The sequence below is a fragment of the Varanus komodoensis genome, unplaced genomic scaffold (genome assembly GCF_004798865.1).
Source record: "Varanus komodoensis strain SLA01 unplaced genomic scaffold, ASM479886v1 scaffold26, whole genome shotgun sequence".
Classification (NCBI taxonomy): domain Eukaryota; kingdom Metazoa; phylum Chordata; class Lepidosauria; order Squamata; family Varanidae; genus Varanus; species Varanus komodoensis.
Genome location: NW_025335684.1, coordinates 50,419 through 72,190, shown reverse-complemented (window position 1 = coordinate 72,190; position 21,772 = coordinate 50,419). Strand labels below are relative to the sequence as shown.

The 21,772-nt window shown below is 42.4% G+C and overlaps 1 protein-coding gene across 6 annotated transcripts in view; it reads right to left on the bottom strand.

Annotated features, from left to right (window-relative positions):
• LOC123024971 (CREB binding protein) overlaps positions 1–21,772 on the bottom strand; it is a 75,332-nt gene that overhangs the window by 14,933 nt on the left and 38,627 nt on the right. For all 6 annotated transcript variants that reach the window (XM_044433311.1, XM_044433314.1, XM_044433313.1 and 3 more), the window contains 6 exons: positions 14,485–14,724; positions 13,410–13,498; positions 10,432–10,512; positions 8,671–8,727; positions 7,312–7,389; positions 3,265–3,332 (listed from right to left, as the gene is read on the bottom strand). In XM_044433311.1, the coding sequence (XP_044289246.1) occupies positions 3,265–3,332; positions 7,312–7,389; positions 8,671–8,727; positions 10,432–10,512; positions 13,410–13,498; positions 14,485–14,724 (613 nt within the window). The remainder of the gene's footprint in view (positions 1–3,264; positions 3,333–7,311; positions 7,390–8,670; positions 8,728–10,431; positions 10,513–13,409; positions 13,499–14,484; positions 14,725–21,772) is intronic.

Sequence of the window (21,772 nt, the reverse complement as noted above, 5' to 3'; positions counted from 1 at the left end):
GAGAGAGAGACTTAGCCTCCAACATCCGTAAGGTCAAAGAAATAGCAGGACACACCGTTGAAGTGATCAAGTGGCACTGAAGCAAGATGTGCTGGTGACAGCTTTGTGGTCTCCACTGAAGGAGGTGCTACAACTGCCTCTAAAGCCCATTTCCAGAGAACAGCCTTCAAGAGAGCCAATGATTTCTACATGCCTGCTTGGTAAAAAAACTGGCAGTGAGCTCAGCTACACATCATGCGTTGTTCATCCAAGTTGGACAGAACGAATTTCCATCCATTTGTGGCAATTTGCTTCCCCACTTAACATACTTTCTAAAAAGTGCCTTCAAGGCCATTTGGCCCAAGGGATAAAAGCAGCATGTGAGACCACAAGGAGCAATAACGTAAGTAGGTAAAACAGAAGGGGATCAAAAAGCCTTGGCAAACACAATGCACTCTGCACTGGACAAAAGAAGCCTCCTTTGAAACAACCAGATGGATAATTGAAGGGTAACTGAGAATAAGTGGGAGTTCAATAGGAACATGTCCAACAGCACAGATCCTATTAAAGCAGTTAGGGTTTTGTGATGATATGTCATGTATCAGAATGTCCTCCATGAAGCCAGTATGTTTAAGGTGCTATTTATTTTCCCTTTCAAAAATCTTGGAAGTACTTGCAATTTCAAATGTAAGTGCTGAAAACAGAATCTCTCAAAGAGTGTAATGGACGTAGTCAAAGAATCAACTGAATATCCGCATGCAGAAAATTACTTTGGCCCTGTCACTTTTGTGAATCTTTCCTCTAGTGCTTGTAGTAGTATTTAGCTCTGGATGTAACTCATTAAGTTTCTAAAGACCTATCCAGAAGTCTTTTCATTTGAGACAGGGACCACTGGTACAAACCATGAATTAGGCTCAGTGCTATCATTAAATGTTCCTCCATCTTTTTCCACTCCATTTCCACCTTGAAGAAGAGAACAGGAATTGGGGGGTCCCCATGCTATACAGCTGGGCATCAGGTCTTCAAGCAATGCCTGCAGGATCAGTGTCCCTGAGTAGTCCTTTCTCCCATGGGAAGTCTAGTCCTTCTCTAGAAGCTACCCAACAACTAACATGATATCTAGATGACTTCTCATCACATATACACAGGTGAACACAAACTGCTTCTCTCTATAGCTTGCCAGTGTAGTAAAGCATTATACCTGTGGGCTCTGTAAAATTTCTGATTTGATATTAATGGCTGTTTGAGAAAGGGCTTTGTGAAAGATTGTCTCCAATTATCCATATTCTTTCTGAAAAGCCTTTGTCAAGAATTCCAAGCATGTTCCTCACCCTGCCTCAGGTACCCTCCTTTTTAACAGCAAAGACACAGAATTTGTTATATGAACAGATTCTATGCTAAGTTATCTTGGCTTTCCTTTCTTTCCTTTTTGAGAACAGTATCTCAACGTTTAATGCCAACAGCTCCAGCATAGGCTTCCTCAGGGGCCAGTCCTCTCCCTGGTGCTGTTCAACAACTACATGAAACTGCTCAGTGGCATCATCAGGAGTTTTGGTGTGCGCTGCCACACGAATGCTGACGATGTGCTCTACTCATTTCCCATGAGGTGAGGCTGCGCATGTTCTAAATGGGGCCTGACTGAGACAGTGGCCTGGACGAGAGCCAGGCGGCACCGAGTAGCTCTTGGCGTTGGCTCCTCTGACCAGATGGTGGGTGTTCGACCTGCTCTGAACGGAGCTCCATGCCTACTGAAGGGTGCAGGTTCGAAGCTCGGTGGTGCTCCTTGATCCATCTTTGTCACTTGGTTCGCATGGCCTCAGTAGCATCAAGTGCCTCCTCTCGACTTCAGTTGGTGGGCTAGCTAAACCCCTATCTGGACAGGGAGGGTGTAATTTCCGTAATCTAGATTAGGGCTAGGGCAATGGTGGCGAACCTATGGCACATGTGCCACAGTGGGCACACAGAGCCCTCTCTGTCTGCACGTGAGCCAAGTTGACCCAGCAGCCGAGCTTCAGATAACAGCACACATAGGGGCCATGTGCATGCTCGGAAAGGAGGAGTGGCATCAGGCGATGACATCATGATCCGCGACTCATTAGCCACGACTTGTCCAAGCTTTTGCATGGCCGGTCAGTGTGTTGCCAAGGATATTTATATATTTGCTTGGACTGGCTGTGAGTTGTTTTTTCTAAATTAAAACCTCAGTTTTCTGGGGGTTTTTTACAGTTTTTTTATTTGCGATAAATAAATGGGGTTTGGGTTTTAGTTTGGGCACTCATTCTCTAAGAGGTTCACCATCACTGGGCTAGGGCTAGGGCTCATTGTGCCCTGCTTGCAATGACTGCCTATAGACTTCTGAAGACTATCCAAGGTGCTGGTTTTAACTTAGGAAGTCCAACATTGCTTGGGTCCACAATACCTGATTGCAAACCAAAACTGATCTCAATTTACCTGGACCCCACAATCCTGATCTAGAGCCTTCCTTCTGTCGCCAACTCCAAGGGTAGCTCGAAAGAGGCGAGAAGATGGAGGGCCTTCTTAGAGATGCCCCTCCCCCCATTCATTATGGAGTGATCCCCCACTGAAGCTCACACCATGTCAACATTGCCATTCTTTTTGGTGTCAGATAAAAATGCCCTCTCTCTTCCTAGCTATTTCATGGCATATATTGGATAGTTGGATTAAAAGCTGCAAGTTGGATTAAAGGTAGCACCCAAACCCTGCCTTAGAAACAAATTTCTGACACTCAGTCATGCAGGGCTTGTAAGACATTCCAGCCAGGAAGCTAAGTAGTAACTTTTATCATTTTCCTCCAACAAGGAACAATCCACTACAGAAAACAGAGACAGGACTCCATCCATTTCAGGTCACCTAAAGACTAAATGGTACAACTTTATTCGGACATTTATAAGCTGTTTTAAATGTCTGTGCAGCAGCATGCTTTGTGTACACTGTTTAAGTAATGCATTTATGTCACTGAATAGTCCTATTTGTGGAGCTATGGTAAGTAATGCATCTAAGAATTTCCTTGAAGGAGAGAAAGGATCTTGAGAATTGCAATCCAGAAACAAATGAAAAGGGTGAAACAATTAAGTTTCTAAGTTTAGTTCTTCCCACACCTCCTCCCAACAATACCTCTTTAAATTCCAGGAAAATTCCACCAAAAGTGAACCCCCACCCTATAAACATTTTTTGTTTCATTTGAAAATGGTGCTTGTGAAAAGAAGAAAATAGGATGCAGTAAGAACATCTATGAATATACAACTAAGAAGATGATAAACTTACTTTTGGCACTGAACTTGTTTTCTTTTCGTGTTCGGCCAGTTTTCTTCAAGCAGTTGTCACACACAAAGCTAAAAACACAAGAAGAACTTGCTTCAACATCAATGCCAATGCAAGTTCAATATGAACTTGCTTCAACATCAATGCCAAGCTGGAAATACCACAAAAGCATGTGTGTACACATAAACACATATTCTCTGTGGCCATCGTGCCATTTAACTTCAGTGAGCTCCAGCCTTCCCTAAGAAGAAAAAACATATCATCCAAGATGTTATTTCCTTCTGCCAGTAATCCCACAAAAATCAGTCCATATAAACCCCTAAATTGCAAACTGGCGCCTGCTCAAGCGCTGATCATTTGGGCTTCAGCGGGAGGCATATGGCCGGAGTGCACAGCAGCTCGCCTCAGTTATGGACTGAAGTCAGTGGCAACAGCTGGTTCTCATCGTGCAATGGAGCCACAACTCTGGGGAGAGGAAAAGCATCCCACTGAACATTCTCAAATGAACCGAAGACTAACTTGGGCTCAGATTAAAAGAAGTGAGCAATTCAGTGTGTGCATCTGGGGTGAGAGCAGTGCTTTGAAATGGCAGGCCTTCAAAAGGAAGCACCTCCTTTTCTCCACAAACTGATGGTGAAGCTGAGGATGTCTGTGTCACACAGACCTATTACAAAATGCGCAGAATAACCAGCACCACCCAACCTCTATACCTCCCAACAGCCGAAACTCTCCGCATGGTATAAAACTATCTAATAAAATACTATCTAAAATGCAGCACATTATTAAAATCACATTTTAAAAATTCCAGTAACTTAAGTAAAACCTGAGTGAACCTGGTTAAACAACTAACAAAGCCCCATTAAACTAATTAGATGCTCTGTAGTAGAAGAGCATCTTAACCTGACACTGAAAGGATAGAAATGCTTTAAACTGGTGCCAGGTAGACCTCAGTGGGGATCTTCTCTATAGCTGGGGGGTCACCAGTGAAAAGCCCCTCCTCCTTGCCGCCACCAACCAAGCCTGCTGCTGTCGTCCAAAGTACCACTTTGCAGCCGTTGGATGCCTGTAAGGAGCCCAAACACAGACCACCCCCTCAGCTGTGTGCATTCTCTACAGGAGCACGCTAGAACCTGGGATCTTTCATGCTGCTTCTGCCCATTATGAGGATCCTTTCCTCCACGTGCAGTTGCTTATGTTATCACCATGTGTAACCCATCGCACTTCATTCATGTGACTATTGGTATTTACTTTAAATACAGCAGAACCTTTATTAATTTGGGGGAAGTTATATTCAACTTGGTATACAACTCTCCAGCCCTTTCTCATCAAACAGGATCCCGGGAACAGTTTCTCTTAAAAAATTAAGAAACTACAATCAGCATAAAGATGGAAACCTAGAAACCCTAAAAGATCTGGGAGAGTAAAAAGGCGGTTGCCTAACATCTAAAAGAGTAACACAATTGGCACAGACGTGCCTTGCTGAGGAGAACTAGAGCCAAAAACAGTCCTCTCCTCTGGCAGGGTTACTACAACCTCAGGTCATATTGCTAAGGAGAAAGCTGCTTGGTATTCGGGATCCAAACTGTTCAGAGCAGCCTTTCCAAGCTGGTGCCCTCCAGATATTTCTGACAACTCCCTGCTTTCCTGTTTATTGGCCATGCTTCCTGGAGTTGATGGGAGTTAAAGCCCCAAAAACCCAAAGGACAGGCTGGTTTAAAGCATTAAACACCACCAATATCTACCTTGAAGTAACATGGGAATGAACAGACCATCAGTGAAACTATTTTAAAGCTGGTGAGATATTTCACCAGCGAACTGTTCCAATTATAAGTTCCATACCCCTATTCTGTACAAGCTTCCAGGCTAATCCCATGTAGAATGGCAGCAGACTAATGAAGATACTTGCGCTTCCAGTGATAAGCTGAGAAGCTGCATCTTCAGGGGCAGTGCAGCCCCATCAAGGACAAGATGAAGAACATCCTCTTGAAGTCAGGAATTGGTCTCAGATCCAAAATGCTCCATTTAATTGCCCTTCATGCAGCCACTGAATTAGTACTTCCACTACCTCACCTGAGTGAGATGTTAAGAACAAACTGGGTTGCAAAAATGTTGCAGCTCAACAGTAGAACACTTGCTTTGAATGGAGAAGGTGCCAGTTGCATCTCTAGTGTCTTCAGATAGAGCTAGGGAAGTCCTATGTCTGAAAACCTGGAGCACCACTCCAGGTGGTCATATGCCAGGGATTCTGTAGTTGCAGCCCCCATTTGAAATGCTGCACTGAGCTGATAGCTGGATTAGATGACTCCAAAGACCTGTCCAACGCTATAATCATACGATTCGTTTGAGTCTTCTGCTGCTTGCATTGTAGCCATCTCCCAACCAGTTTCATCAGCCCAAGCTCCTCACTTAGGAGCTATTCAGGCTCTGCCTCCTCCAAAAGGGCACTTGGGAATGATCTTGTCAGCTGCCTGAATCATTTCTACACTGTAAGAGGAGAATAGGACTTCAACAGAAAACTTCCTTAAAGGCACTCATGAATTCTCTGGATTAGATTAGCCCCTGGAATAGACCATCTTAAAGGACCAACACCCCATCAGATGGAAATAGCCAATGACAACTTCATGGGGAAGTGGTCCAAAGAATTTGATGAGTTGTCCTACTTTAAACAAACCATCATCATCCATCCACCATCAAAAAAACCCAAATCCAGAGAATTACTTCCCACATGTGAAGTCCTGAGCCACTTCTCAGAAAGGTAACTTTGTATGGATACTAGGGTTTTTAAAGACAATCATCCTAAGAGTCTGAGACTTCCTTTGCCACTCAAGAGGAAGATGCTGGGCAGTTAGGAGGTTTCCAATAATCCACTCCTGGCAAGGCCCTCGAGTGTATGATTTTTTTCTGGATGCTGCTCATTATCTGGGTCAATTTTAACCCAGCTTCAGTTTTGTTTGTGTCAAAAACAAAACTTTGAACACAGTTTTGTAACAAACAGGTAGCAGGCACAATTCTTTCAGCACATGTGTACAGAGTTAGGTGCGCCACTGAGCACCATGGCTGCTGTGTTCTGCATTAGCTGAAGCTCCTAAACCATGTGCAATGACAGCCCTACATAATGTGCATTTCAGGACTCTAATCATGAGGCTAGCAGCGCATGAGTCACAGAGCTTAGACTATCTCTATCGGTGAAAGGGTGTAGTTGTTGCACCAACTGAAGTTGGTAATGGGTGTTCCAAGTCATCAACACCACCTGGGTTTCCAGTGACAAAGTTCTATACAGTGCAGCCTGGAATTACAGATTTGCTGCTTCAGAGAGGATAGATTCCTATCCAGGCCACACAAATGGCCCAATTCCTGGATCTGGAAAGTGTTTGCACATACGCTCTTAGGGTGTTTATTTATTTATAAGTAATATTCAACTGCCAGGGCCTAAGGCACTAAATCTCATTTTATAGAACAAACCATGCAAGAATAGCTGAACCACTATCCAGTGCTGCCCCAAATCCCAGAGGTAGTCCAGAAGAATATTGCTGTCAGTGGTTTCAAAAGCTGCTGAAAGGATGAGAAGCAGCAGAGTTGCACTCTTCCAGTCAACAAAAAAAGTTTTTGTTGAAAAATTAGGGGGTTTTTTTAGTGGAAGGTTACTCTGTGTAGATACAACTGGCATAGTCATAGCATGCTTTCAAAGTATCTTGCAAGTAACGCTGACAAATACACCTTTAAAACTAGCTTTAATGGAATACCAACTTACCTGGGAGAAAGCCTCAACCAAACGTAGTGGGAAGATCTTATTTGTTAGTAAATTTGCAGAGGTTTGTGCTGATAACATAAGGACCCTGTCACTGGATCAGACCAAGTTTGCATCTAGTTCAGCTTTTTATTTACATAATGGCTAATCAGCTGCTTAGGGGATCCCACAAGCAAGGTGAGAATGAAACAGACCCTCCCACCCAAGATCGCTGGGATCTGGTATATAAAGGCAACCACAGACAACTGCTATGTTACTTTAGTTCCACACAGTAAAAACTGTAATATTCCAAAGCTACTTACCCTGAAGGCCAAATAATATCGTAATGTAACACACAGATCTGGTGCATCTTTCGACCACATTCTTTGCAATCTACAAAACTGGGTAAGGGAACAAAGGAAGAGCAAGCTTACTTTCCTTGAAACCAGTATGTCAAAGTATGAAGAGGAGTCAGTTACACAAATGGACTACCTTCACGTATCCATCATCTTTTAAATATTAAAGTGTTACAAATAGATAACCATAATGCACATATAACTCTCTTTGTCCTGAAGTTTATCAAAGGTTTTTTTGTCCAAGAATACAAAAGAGCAAATTCAAATGGTACTCTTAAATCTCCAGATATTTGATATAAATTTATAAGATTAATAGGCTGAGGAGCCTCAATGGACTGAAACGTATACAAGTTTAATAAATATGAGACATGAAACCAGTTAACAATACACTAAACACATCAAATTTTCTTGAAGAAAATCAACCACATGGCTGCATCATATGTATAGGCTATGCTTTGCATTAATAAGTATTTTATAAAGCTAAATACATCTTTCATTCAGCATTTATATGTACCAGCATATACTCTGCACCTCATACATGAAGTCAGCAAAGAAAAAAATCAAAGATAATAAAAGGTATTTTATGGAAATCCCATAAATTTGACCACAGACCAAAGTAGGGGCATTTTTTTTTTTTTTTTTTTTGCTCCCGGCCTCCTTCTGAGCTTTATTCACCTCTGTGACCCCCCCTCATAGTTGCTCCTTATACCCTATCTAAAGGGTACTTTGCCATCTGCACTGTGATGCCCGAGGAATATGGCACTTATTGTGGCCCCCTAGAAATATGGGAGGGTCTTATGGCCCACCCTGAGAACCACTGGTCTAAAGCATAATTGCCCACCTACTCCATAGGAAACTGCAGTAGAGAACTTAAGACTTTGCAGCATGAATTGCAACACATACATTTTAGGGAAAGTTTTTATCTCTCTAAAACAGATTCCAAATAGTTCCAGAGAGATAACAAAACTCATTATGCAGCCCTAAGACATTATTCAACCTATCAGATGAACTAATAAACAGGATTTAAGGCTGACAATCAGGGATTATGCAAAAGGACAATGGTGATCAATAAATGCTGCTGTATTCATTTTTGTGAGGATTTTTGTGGGCTGCTTACAGGCTTTGATAGACCTTTAAAGTAAGGCAGCATTTTTAGAGAAAATACTAGACTTCAGAATGCAGTTGCAAATTCTTTAAATCAATGGAACAGGAGTTGTCCCATATGAATTCCAAGCATGTTTTTAAAATAATGTGAAAAGGGACAAAGATATTTCCCTGCAGTTCCATCTAAGTAGTTCTTTTCCAGTGCAATGGTTTGATACTTACGGCTCTGGATCCAATGTATCATTTTTCTTCTTCTCAAACTGATCTTTTGATATTGTTCTGCAAACAGAGATACAAAGCAAGTTAAGCCTTGTAACTTTGGCCCTCTGTTATAATCAAAGAGTGCCATTCCCTAAATTGACATCTGTATGAGAGAGGGATGCTTCTGCTTTGGCATTCCCACATAGAGTGGTAACCAAATCTGCTATACCCTCGGCGATCATGATAAGCTAACTACCATCCTCATCAACTAATAAGAATAATCCCAAATACATAGAAAGAAAACCCGAGAAAGCTGTTTTGTGCACAAGTATGACCAGGAGAATCTTAAACTACCAACTGCCACCAAGACACAGAAGCAGTTTGTAGATCAGAATCTCACCTTAGCAAGTAGCACAACTATGGTAGGAATGAACACATCATTTTTAGGAGTTTACTCTGGCATTTGCCTAAGCACTCAAAACACTTAATTCACACCTAGCAATCTTTACAACAAGACTTTTAAGACAGGCCTATCTTCAAATGCAGAGCAGCAGACAGAAACAGTGAGGCCCAAGGCCTCACAGTGGCTGCATTCCCATGGCAAGACAAGCAGTTCACACTGCTTTCACTGGGCCCGTATTTTATTTTATTTTATTTTATTTTATTTTATTTTATTTTATTCAGTGTGGATGTGTCTGAAAGATTATCAGGCTCAACACAGTAATTCGTCTTCCATCTGCTATTTTCTTTCCTCTCAGCCTTCCAGGCAATATTATAGGAAACCCTGAGGAGAAATGAGGCTCTTTGCTTTGCAACTGCAATCATGAGCCAGGCTGTCAACCAGTCTCTGCTGCACAAACAGGGCTCATGCCATGAAGTGCAGCACAGAGGACAAGAAGCTGATCAGCCCCCCTCCCCTCCTGCTTTCTTGAGCAGGACACGGTGCCCAATTCACAATCAGGCAAAGGAGGAGAGAATCTGCTGGGCAGTGCGACAGGAAGGCGCAGCAGTACTCAGTTGATTCCTTGTCTGCTCCTTGGCATGTGCCACTTACTTGTGAATGAGCAGCAGGAGCAAGAAGCAGTGGGCCGCATTGCAAAAAATGCTCTTAGCTATTGAACCTTTCCAGCCTCTAGGCAGGCTCAAAGTTCATATATGTGATGCGGAGAGAGCATGCACAAAAACTGTGACAGCTCTGCTCAGTGGCAGTTGTCAGTGCTGCTCTCTTGCCAAGCAGCTCTGTGGTTCTGGCCTCAGTATCACACTGAGTTGTACTTTCCAGTTCAAATTACACAACAAGCAATCTAGATAATATAGTTCAGAAAACACAGAACAGACCACTGGTTTTTTTTGCCTGCAGTTTCTTAAAGCCAAACATACCATGCAGAAATATCACAATAGGGTTCACACACAACAGACCAAAAACATTAAAACAAAACAAAACAAAACACAATTGCTTGCTGTATAGTGTGGACCCACTCAATGTGTCATAGCTGAGTAGAATTCGAACTGAGGCCTTCCAACTAAACATTCATGCTCTTAAACAAAACACCAGCACTCCATGCTGCTGCTATGATGATGAGTCTAAGCAAGAAATCAGCTTTCTTCAGTGTGAAAGAGCTCTACACACACAGAGAAAAGTCATTTCAAGACTGTTAATGACAAGTAATGCACACAAGTTCCTGATATAACCAGGCCTTGACTGATGTACCCAGGCCATGAATGTGAAAGCTCTCTTGTCAACTTGTACTCTCAGCTTTTAAAAAATGTACCATTACTTACGTTTGCGGCTGGGCAGGGTCATCACCCAGGGTAACGTTTTCCCCCTGGATTTCAGTGAAACATCTCTCACAGAAGTGATACCTGTCAGCAAGAAGGCCATATTTGGGTGAACTGGTCCATCAAAACACACAGCCACCCAAGCAATGGAACCACCAATCAGCGCAGGGCAGATCACCACGACGAAAGGGGGAGCGTTGTTGGTTGGTCGATTGATGGGTCAGTGTGGACAATGAAAAGGAACAGAGGGGAGGGGAGGATTAGAGAAAAGGGGAGGGGACAAACAGCACAGACAGAAGTAGTAAGACACAAACACCAAGACAACACAGAGCAGAAAGCCAAGGCAAAGTGCAGGTCCCCATTCGGTCTTATTTCAGTCATCACCAGCCTTCATGGGTGACAAATGAGATTCCAGACCATCTTGCTGAGCAGCCTATAAATGCATCCATTTGCACAGTCTTTCAATTAGAGCACTTGGATCTGATTTTGCAGTATGTCAGGTTTAAACATGAACTATCCTTTGAAGCAAGCAGCCATTGAGAAGAACCCTGAATAAACTCTCAGAGTTGCCAGTGTGATTAGATTGTAGCTATTTACTAATACAAAGAAGTAGCAATAGTTTTAATATCAAAATAGTCAAGACAGAAAGCAAATTATGCTAAATGTGACCAACTGATCAGTTCATCTATTATAATGCCAACAAAACCAAATTCATACTCTAGACAACCACTTAACAGAAATATATTTATGACTCTGAGTCTGCAGCCAAGCTTGCACCTATATTTTAGAAATATCTCTGTGTAAACCATATCTGCTTATATTGTAATTATATGCAGTGCAGTCTAGTAATTTATTAGGCTGTCACAAACTGAAATTGCAGCTTGTTCCCATGCTAGCTAACTAGCCTGGAGGTTTCCTTAGATGAAGTCAAGGCAAGTAAAGCAAAGCCTTGTTCCATTTGCATTCGAGATCTAATCTACACTGGAGGCAGTATTATGCCAATCCAAGACAAACTTGGCTAAATGTTCAGAAAGCATATAAACTAAAACATAAAGGCATGTAGTAAGTGCAGGCAGCAGCAATCAACAAAAGGAAAGACACACGGTAACAGTAAAACAACAACAACAACAACAAGAAAAGGGGATACGATGGCAGTTTTAGTCGTCAGACTCCAAAGCTATGCACTGTGCACTCATCTCTGATCACCACTGAACCTACGAGGTGAACAACAGCATGTAGTATGATGCGCCTGGCCTGGACAGACAGATGTGTGCACGTGTGCACATGGAACACGTGCATGCACACAGAAAGCAGAGAGCTGTCAGAACTGCCTGTTCATGCAGAAGGGGGCTTTATTCAAATTTAGTTATCCCACTGTGGACGAGTCAGTGATCCAGAATGACTAAGACAATCAAAGGCAGCCTTTGGAAACACAAAGAGAGCAGAACCATCTCCCACACGAAATAAGCATGCAGCTGGGAGAAAAAGCCCAACCAATTTCAGAGCTGGTTCTGCTGCTTTGGCTCTTGTGATGCCCCACTGCTGATCAAGTGGGGCCAGCAGCAGCAGGCAGCATCCATGGTGGCTGTTATGAAGACACAGGGATGTGCTCTTCTGGTTGATTGGGCCCTGGCTCAGCAACAGAGCTCCTGTTCTGCATGCCAAGGGTTCTAGGTTCAATCCCCAGCTGCAGCTCCAGGTATGGGAACTAGGTAAGGCCTGCAACCTTGAAGAGCCACCATTGCCAGTCTGTTATGTAGACCACGGTGAGATATGGCTTGAATCCAGGTTCTGTGTCCAATGAAGAGAGGAAGTTATTTCTACATCTTGCTACTTGTGGGAGGCTTTAGCAAAAGAGATGGGTTCAAGCTTGACCATCAAGCACTAACTCAACTTACTGGTATGCATTACTGACAAAAGAGAACTTACTTTCCTTACCTGCTCTCTTCCAGATGTTTTGGACTAGAACATCCATCATCCCTGCCCACTGGTCATGATGGCTGGGACTAATGGGAAATATGATCCAAAACACAGGAAGGGCACCAAGATGGGAAAGGATGATACAGCACGCAAAAAACAAAGGTGCAAAAAAGTAAGTAAAACGCACCTCTGCCCCTTCTCACTGAATGACCGTTTGAAATGTTAAGCCCAAAAATGCACACCACTGTTCAATACCCAGAGGAATATACTTAGAATCTATTTCACCCACTTTAGCATCAGATCATAGGAGAGGCCAAGCAATGCAGAATAAAGAAAGACAAAAGCCTTATGACAAAGAACAACAAACAGTAACATGGCTGATGCTCCACAGCTGCTGCATTACTGATCTCTTCAAAACTGCTCTCACTTCCACTGACCTTTTGGCTTCTCTTGCCTGATCTGTGAAAAGAATCCACGTACCAAGGGGTCCAGTGAGCATGTGATACCAGTCCCCAAACCAGTAAGTGGATCTGGCAAAGGTGCTCAGTACCTTCTGTAATTAAATTGTAGACTTAAAGTAATTCCATAAAAGAAATGGAGAACTGAAGCATATGAATGGGGCCCTGTCCACACCTTCATAAGTCTAGACAATTGGATTACCTTCATGATATGTAAGTAAATTAGAAGGAATGTGGGAGTGGCAGGACAGAACTTTCTCTTTTCTTCCATTTCACTACAACTGAATTGTATGAAAGCACTCTCTCTCTGACCACACCAACACCAGGAACACCAAGCTGCTCCCCTTTACCTTTTATGCCCTGCCCTGCCCTGCCCTGCCCTGCCCTGCCCCTTTCTCTGATCAACCAGAGAAGTAATTCAGGCATAGAGTAAAGATGACAGCAGCAGCTTGCTGCAACTTCTTTTAAAACTTGTCCACAGATATTAGGAAGGAATGAGATGTTTTTTCTAACCTCTTCTGCTGGTTCTAAGAAGAAATTGTGGCAAGTATGTTAGTATTTGAATTGTTAGTATTTGATTTTGACCAGAGCAGTAGAACTTACCTATTCTGGTAACTATAGTAGGCTGCATCCCGTGGAATAGTACACAGCTGTTTCCCATAGCAGCACAAGGTCTGAGGAGAAAATTCATACTGCAAAAGAAGGAAATGCGGAAACAGTCATTGTACGAGTGCACCAAATCACAAGAATACGTCTGTGTAGTACACACAGGAAAAGCTTCCCAGCTTTGACTGCAGAGAATTGGACTGCACTCCAACCTGAGAGCCGGAAATGGAGTTCTGACCCCTCTCTCCTGCCCCCTCACCTTTGTTACTGACCAGAGGACAGGAGTGGGGAAGGAGAGAGAGAACAAGCCATGGCAAGCTGAATTATCTGTCAGGTCCACATGAAACAACCAATGTTTGTAGCTGGTTTGCTGTCTGTAAAATCCTGCCCCATATAGATCATGACGTGCTGGTCAGAGAAAACTGACATGATAAAACATTTCTCATCTAATTTCAGTAAGTGGAAGAGATTTTCATGGATTTAACTGATTTGGAGGGTTAGGGTTATAGAAAACCAATTTCAAATGGCTGAGACTATGGTTTTAAATTGAAAGACTTATGAACCTTTTAAATAATATTTGAAACAACTATAAGAAAATCACCTATTCAATAAATCCACCTTGTATGCAACCCGTACCCAGGATTTCATGGGCTAAGACACAATACAGTAACCAAAACAAGGGTGTGCCATTTAAAGTAAAACTTTGCAGTGTTCCTTTGTTCAAAGATACAACCTTTATAGCACGGGTCCTCTAACTACGGCCCATGGGACAGATCTGGCCCGCCGTGCCCATTTATCCAGCCTGTGCCGCTGCCCAGTGCCTGGGCTTGCCGCTGCCTCGCTGCACGGGCGGGGAGGTGGCGGCTTGCTCACTCGGAGATGGTTTTAGACTTGGTGAGAGATCTCTTGGCAAGTGAGCCGCCGTGCGTGAGCCCGCCGTTGCCTCACCGGCCAGCGTGCCCAGGTACCCCCACCTCACCAACCTGTGCGGGTCCGTGCTGCCTTTCAACTGGCCCCCTATTTAAAAAGCTTGAGGACCCCTGCTTTATAGCATGAAAGAAACCACGCTCACCTTGCGTCCACAACAGTATCCCAAAGACTGCATAACGGGGTCAATTTCTTGTTCAAAGACCTCTGCAAGCTTAGTGCAAAATTTGTAGACTCTTGACGTCTTGCGGTTATAAAGCCAGGCATTATTAAACATTAGCCAGACATCATCCACATACTGCCATGGCTCTTGGTACTGTCCTGTATCCAGCTTGCGCTTGATTGTGGAAAGATCCATGGGATTCCTCACAATGTCAAAGTAATCCTTCAAATTGGGGCAGGGGTGAAGGGAGGAAGAAAAGGAACATTATGTCAGCCTGGCAACCGGATTCTATTCTAAGAGTTCCTCAAGCAGCAATAGCCACTGATTCTTGCAGCACCAACTTGGCCACAAAACTTTATTTTCAACAATCCTCACTCTGACTACTTCCAACAATGTGATGTACAGTAATGAGTTAAAAGGAGGGATAAGAGATGCTCCATGAGAGGAATGAGAGAAAAGCTTTGCCTAAAAGGAGTCATTAAAAATAAAGAAAATTCTGCCTTGACCACAAATGTCCCCAATTACCATTTACTTATTTTGAATATCTATATAGCACTTCGTATTTTGAGAGCTTACAACAGCTTATAAAAACAAAACAACATTTAAACAATGTCATGGTTGAGAAGAACCAGGGTAAACAAGGACCTTTTTAGTAATTATCAAACGCTCATGATGGTCACTGCTTGACATAAAAGAAGGGAGGAGCTCACTCCAACAAAGTGGGTGACTTAGATGGCCATCATCCACCAGGAAGGCCCGATTTTCCACCTTGATCATTCTTTTCTTCTTTTCTGAAACTTCCCTCTGGATATTAAGTTACGCACATATTAGAACCCACAGAGTTCCTCCTGCTGCTACAGCTGTTAAGATATGAGTGTTAAATGTCACGTCAATTAGATTTTGACTAAAGCGTGATTCCAACAAAAGATTAGAATTTGAAATGCATTCAGGGGTACACAGAAGAACTTGTAAAAATGAAGCCTGTACTGTTTCCAGCTTAGTTAAAGATGCTGAGATTCAAATAGGCACTCCATGTAGTAAAAGGGACATTATTTTTTCTCGGTAAACCTCCAGTACCATTGACATTGATTGGTGCCCAAACTGAAAAAAAGCAGCTAAGTGAGCTTTCATTCCTTCCAGAACATGATTAAAAGGGATTGATCAGGTATTAGAAGCAGTAAAAGTAATCTCATGGTGGAACCAGGCTCTAGTCAAATTTCTTTTACAGCTTGGGCAGATGCCATAACATTTAGATTTCTCTTGCTAAATTGTGACTCCTTACCTGAGCTTTTAAAAAAGACTCAATTTGATTTCTATAAATCATTTTGGAACAAGTTAATGGAGGATAAGATGCTGAGTTGAGGGTTTAATCTGTCTTACCCCGCTGATATCTCTAATATCAGAAAGAAGGCTTTTGAATCATTGAGGAGATTAGATCAGGAGGTTATTTAATTTAGATGCCAGGAGATAAAGCTCCCCTCATTTGGGCCTTCTTGGCCCCTCTTTTTCCTGTTCTGCCCAGCTATTTTACTTTTTTTAACAGTTCCATGGACTCATTAACTCTTTGTCTTGGCTAGAGGAAATGCTTTACCATTCACATAATGGGCAGGCCACTGCGAGGGCATTAGTCACTCCCAGAGACTCTGTCCTTGTGCTAGAGCTGTGACTGAAACTTTACCACATTAACTATTCAATTGTCATTTATATTCTTCTGTAAAAGCAAGTTTTATATTGCCTTGGTCGAGTAGGTTCAGTTGTTGCTCACATGATTTCCATCTGCCATATCTTTTGGCTGGCAGTGATAGGTATGTCACCCTCTCTGTGGTAAAGTTTATATTGTGTGCCCTTAAAATAAGACAGACATATGTTAAAAACACTATCAATGTATTAATTTGTTTTGCTGTGGTGCCTCAGGGCATGCAGGCACTCTAATTTTGGAACAGGAATTAGATTTTTATGCACTTCTTCAGACTAAATTGACACTATGACTTCCTAGAGGTGAAGCACAAGTAGCAGAAACTCCAACAATTAGCTGTAAGTCTTTGCAGTTCCCCCAAAGATCCAGAAATCTCACATTACAAAGTAACTGCTCGACAAGAATCAATTCATGAGCATCACAGTGTGGGAAAATCCAGATTTTAAAAATGATATGAAAATGTTTTTATGACAGACATGGATGGATTTCAGGTTGCATCAGCAAAGGAGCTCAACTTGCAACCTATTCAGCAAAAACTTATGTTTCAGATGTAATAGATGTCTCTTTAACAAGGATTTGTCTAATTGACTAATTGTTGTAGTTATAACACAGCTTATGTTTCTTTTTGGTATATGTTTGGGAAATGCCCAGTACTTGACCATTTTTGGGCGGAGGTTATTATATGGATGAAATATGTATATCCATATATTGATCGGGATGCATCTTAATATTTTCTGATCTTCATGCTCTTTTAAACTAGGCACCTACTTCCTGGAAACTAAGTTAGTGCAGATGGATTTTCTACAGTGATCTGACACCTTAAAGATTGGTATTACAATACTGGGAGGATAAATACTCACCTTCTGTAATGCAATAGAGGGTAGACTTTATAACGCTTTCAATATTTGAATGTATGGTGTATAGATGCCACCTACAAATGGATACTTAAATGGTGCGCTTTTGTTGAAGTTTCTACCCAGCACTTAGAAACCTGCACTTTCACACACATCTGTGTGCATATATATGTGTCTGTTGCAGACACTTCACATGAAGGCATTGAGTGCAAAACTGTTGGAACGGGGCAGTTATTCTTGGCACACATTCCAAGGTCAAGCAGATGCAGACTCATCAAGTGATGAGGAACCCTGAGAACCAGAATTCTCACACACTGCAATTGAAGAAGCCGAGGGGCTTATCTCAAGGGCACCCTCCCTGGATGTTCAGGTGGACAATGGGAATCTTCAGGATTTACAATTGCAGGAAGGGGACATGTACCTAGCCAAGCCTGGAATGACTTTTGACACCATGACACAATGTCAGGAGAGATAGACCAACTAAATAGAGGGGCAGTGGAAAGTGAAGAGGCTTGCCTGTCTCCAAAAAGGGCATCCCAGAGGAGGGGGTCCCATGGGTACTCAAAACATGGGTGCTTGGAAGTAGTGGCTAGATTGGGTTCAATGAACCACTCTGTGCATGCTCAGAACTCATTCTTTGTTGGTTGTGCTTACTGGAAATTGCACTGGAGAATAAAGAGCTTTTGCCAAAGAACAGTCTGTTGTTTTAAAGTGCAAAGGGGGGACCCCAAACCTAGCCTGCAACAAAATCTATGTTACTAAATGTCTTTTCCTTCTTTTGCCAAAATTGTACAATTGTAAAATATACTAAAAAGAGAGAGGACATGTTGCTTCCAGATGAGATGCTGCAAACAACAAGGGCTACCCGGAAGACTTCAGTGGGAGGAGTTGTATGGGCTCTAATGGAATGATGGTTAGAAGATTATTAAGATTCAACAGCTAGTAGTGAACTTCCTTCTTGTTTTTTGAAGGCTTATGGCCTTGATCTTATGAGTCAAACAAGTAACGAAAAAGACAGCAAAGTCTGCAACAACAAATGGAGAAGAATGATAGTTGTCAGAGATTTCCTGTTCCATGAAATGAAAAAACATGTTATGTTGGGAAGACCCTTGGAATCGTCAAGTGTGCTGCCTCCCTGGAACAAAGATCAATGATATAATTAACAGACTACCAATGCTCATACAACCTACTTGAACAGAACCCACTGACGCACATCCTTTCCTTGTCATTCATGTGGAATGAGAGCTAATGACACCACCAACAGGAGCTTTGAGGAAATTACATCAAACTTTAAAACTTTGGGGAGGAAAATTAAGAACATTGGGAGCCAGAAGTTTCCCTCTCAAACCTTCCAATTCATGGAAAAGACAGAGGAAAAAATAATAACGGCTGTGATGCTGGTGCAGCCATGAGAGATTTGGACTTTGGAACCACGGGATAAGCTTTCTGGAAGATGGACTGCTGGCAAGCAATGGACAGTACTTTACAAAGAAAGGAATGGATGAACTTGGCCACAGTATGAAGACGTTTATCAGGAGGGCTTTAAACTGAATTCTATAGGAGAGGAAGACATACAGAGGGTGCACCATCAACTGACAATGTACTGCAACAGTGAAAGAAACTCTAGCTGAGCCTAACACTAGTCTTCCAAAAAATGTAGCAAAGAAGCCAGGGAATAATTCATGTGCCCTTAGATGTCTATATAGCAATGTCCAGAGTATGGGAAAGCAACAGCATGAACTTGAACTCTTTGTACATGAGTGCAAATGTGACCTGACAGGCATAACTGAAACTTGGTAGGAAGACTCCCATGAATGGAGTTTAAAAATTGCAGGATATAACCTGTTCAAAAAGAATAGAAGTAACAGAAAAGGAGGTGGAGTTGCTCTTTCTGTTAAAGATAAACATCTCTGTGAAGAAATACAAGAAGAAGTGACCAGTACGACCATTGAGCGTATCTGGATTAATATAAATGGAAAAAAGAATAAAAGGATCATAGTAGTTGGACTCATTTATCGTTCACCCAATCAAGATGAGGAAAAGATAAAACTTTTGAAAAGCAAATTGCCAGTATTTCAGAGGCATGATACTGTCATAACAGAGGACTTCAATTTTCCCAATATCTGTTGGGAGTAGAGTGTGAATCTCTCTTAAGAGATTCCTAACATGTGTAGCCGAAGGGTAGAATATCTCAAAAAATGCTTGAGGCACAATTACAAACAATTCCAACAAGGAAAAAGAGTAGTAGACACCAGAGGAAGCCCATGTGGCATCACAAAAAGCTAAGCAATTATCTGAGAACAAAAAAGGACATGTACAAGAGGTAGAAGGAAGGCCAGGCTACAAAGAAAGAATATGAGCAAGTAGCAAGGAACTGCAGGGATGACGTCAGGAAGGCTAACGTGAAGAATGAACTTAGGCAAGTGAGGGGAGCAAAAAACAGCCAAAAAAGCCTTCTTCAAAGCAAAAGACAGAGGAACGAGAAGGGAGTTCAACTACTCACCGTGGATGGAGCAATGATAACAGATGGCAAAGAAAAGGCAGAAGTGCTCAACTCCTACTTTGGCTCAGTCTTCTCCCAAAAGAAGAACTACAGCCCTCCTGGCGAAGGAGTCGTACAAGCTGAAGGGGCAGGATGGCAGCCCAAGACTGACAGGCAAATGGTCAAGGATCTTCTAATTGGGCTAAATGAGTTCAAATCTCCAGGGCCTGATGAACTTCATCCCAGAGTCATAAAAGAGATAGTGGAAGAACTCTCAGAACCACTATCTATCATCTTTGAGAATTCATGGAAGACAGGAGAAGTGCCAGATGACTGGAGTAGGGCTAATGTTGTCCCTATCTACAAGAAAGGAAAAAAAGATGAACCTGCGAACTACAGACCCCTTAGTTTGACATCAATCCCTGGAAAAATTCTAGAGCAAATTACGAAACAAACAGTCTGCAAATACTTTGAAGACAATGCAGTAATTACTAGAAGCCAACATGGATTTCTCAAGAACAAATCCTGCCACACGAATCTAATTTCATTTTTTGAATGGGTAACCTCCCAAATGGACTGTGAGAGGACTGCGGACATAATCTAACTAGCCTTTAGCAATAACTAGCCTTCAACAAAGTGTCCCACAACATCTTATTGACCAAGTTAGCAAGAAGCGTGCTAGATAGTGCAACCATTAGGTGGATCCACAGTTGGCTGTAAAATCGGACTCAAAGAGTGCTCATCAATGGTACATTCTCAAACTGGGGAGAGGTGACAAGTGGGGTGCTGCAGGGATCAGTCCTGCAACCAGGGCTCTTCAACATTTTTATTAATGATTTGGATGATGAAGTACAAGGAAAGAATTAAGTTTGCAGATGAACAAAGCTGCATGGAATAGCAAATACTCTGGAAGACAGAGATAAGATACAAGGTTAACTTGATCAGTTAGAACACTGAGCAGAGAAGAACAGATTGAAATTCAATAGGGACAAATGCCAACTCCTCCACTTAGAAGAACAAACCAAATTTACCACTACAAGATGGGGAATATTTGGCTCAACCATACTGCAAATGAGAAGGTTCTTGGGGTTGTGGTAGATCACAAGCTAAATATGAGCCAACAATGTCATGCAGCTGCAAAAACAGCAAATGCTACTTTGCGCTGCATGAACAGAAGCATCACTTCCCAAACATGTGAAGTGCTAGTTCCACTCTAATCAGCACTAGTCAGACCTTACCTGGACTATTGTGTCCAGTTCTGGGCACCTAAATTTTAAAAAGATGTGGACAAGCTAGAAGGAGTACAGAAGAGGACAGCAAGGATGATTCAGGGATTCGAGGCAAAGCCCTATGAGGAAAGATTGAGAAAACTGGGCATGTTCAGTCTCAAGAAGAGAAGATTGATATGATAGCACTACAAAAGTACCTCAAGGGCTGTCACAAATAGGAAGGACAAGATCGCTTTTCATTCATTCCAAGTGCAGGACACAGAATAATACTCTTAAGCTAAAAGAAACCAGATTTAGACTGGACACCAGGTTTCCTGTCAGAGCAGTACAACAATGGAACCTATTACCTGGGGAAGCTGTGTGCTCTTCCTCGCTGGAGACATTCAAAAAGCATTTGGGCACTCATCTAAATGGGATGGTGGAACTTAGTGTCCTGCAACAGCAGGGGCTTGGACCCAATGGCCTTCTGGCCCCTTCCAAATCTAGTTTAGGATTCTATGACCTTCAGCTTGTTAGGAAGAAAGGCAGAGATAGTATTATTATCTAGTACATTTCTATACTGCCCTGTAGTCAAAGCTCTCTAGGAAGTTAACTGACTTGAAGCAGCCTTCCCCAAACATTCTGCAGATAAAACTACACTGGAACCCCAAGGAGTTTTCCCCAGCCTATCCATGGAACCAACATGGCTATAGACAAAGAAGGTGTAAGCTTTCTTTTACTTATGTTCTGCACCCATATTTCATCACTTTTATGAGACTGATGGCACCTGGGTAGGTCATCTAAGGACCATGGATGGTCCTTCTGCCTCCCATCCTGACCTCTACCCAGCAACTGTGAAGAAATGTTGCATGTTATAATGCTCTTCTGTTACTCTGCATCCCTCCTAGGCAGAAGAAAGAAATATGTACACCAGGATCAATGGCAACTGCCAGACTCTTTAGCTTCAGTGCAGCTACTTTTTGCTCTGTGCGGGGAGAAGACAAATGCAGGAAACCGCGTTACAACAGGC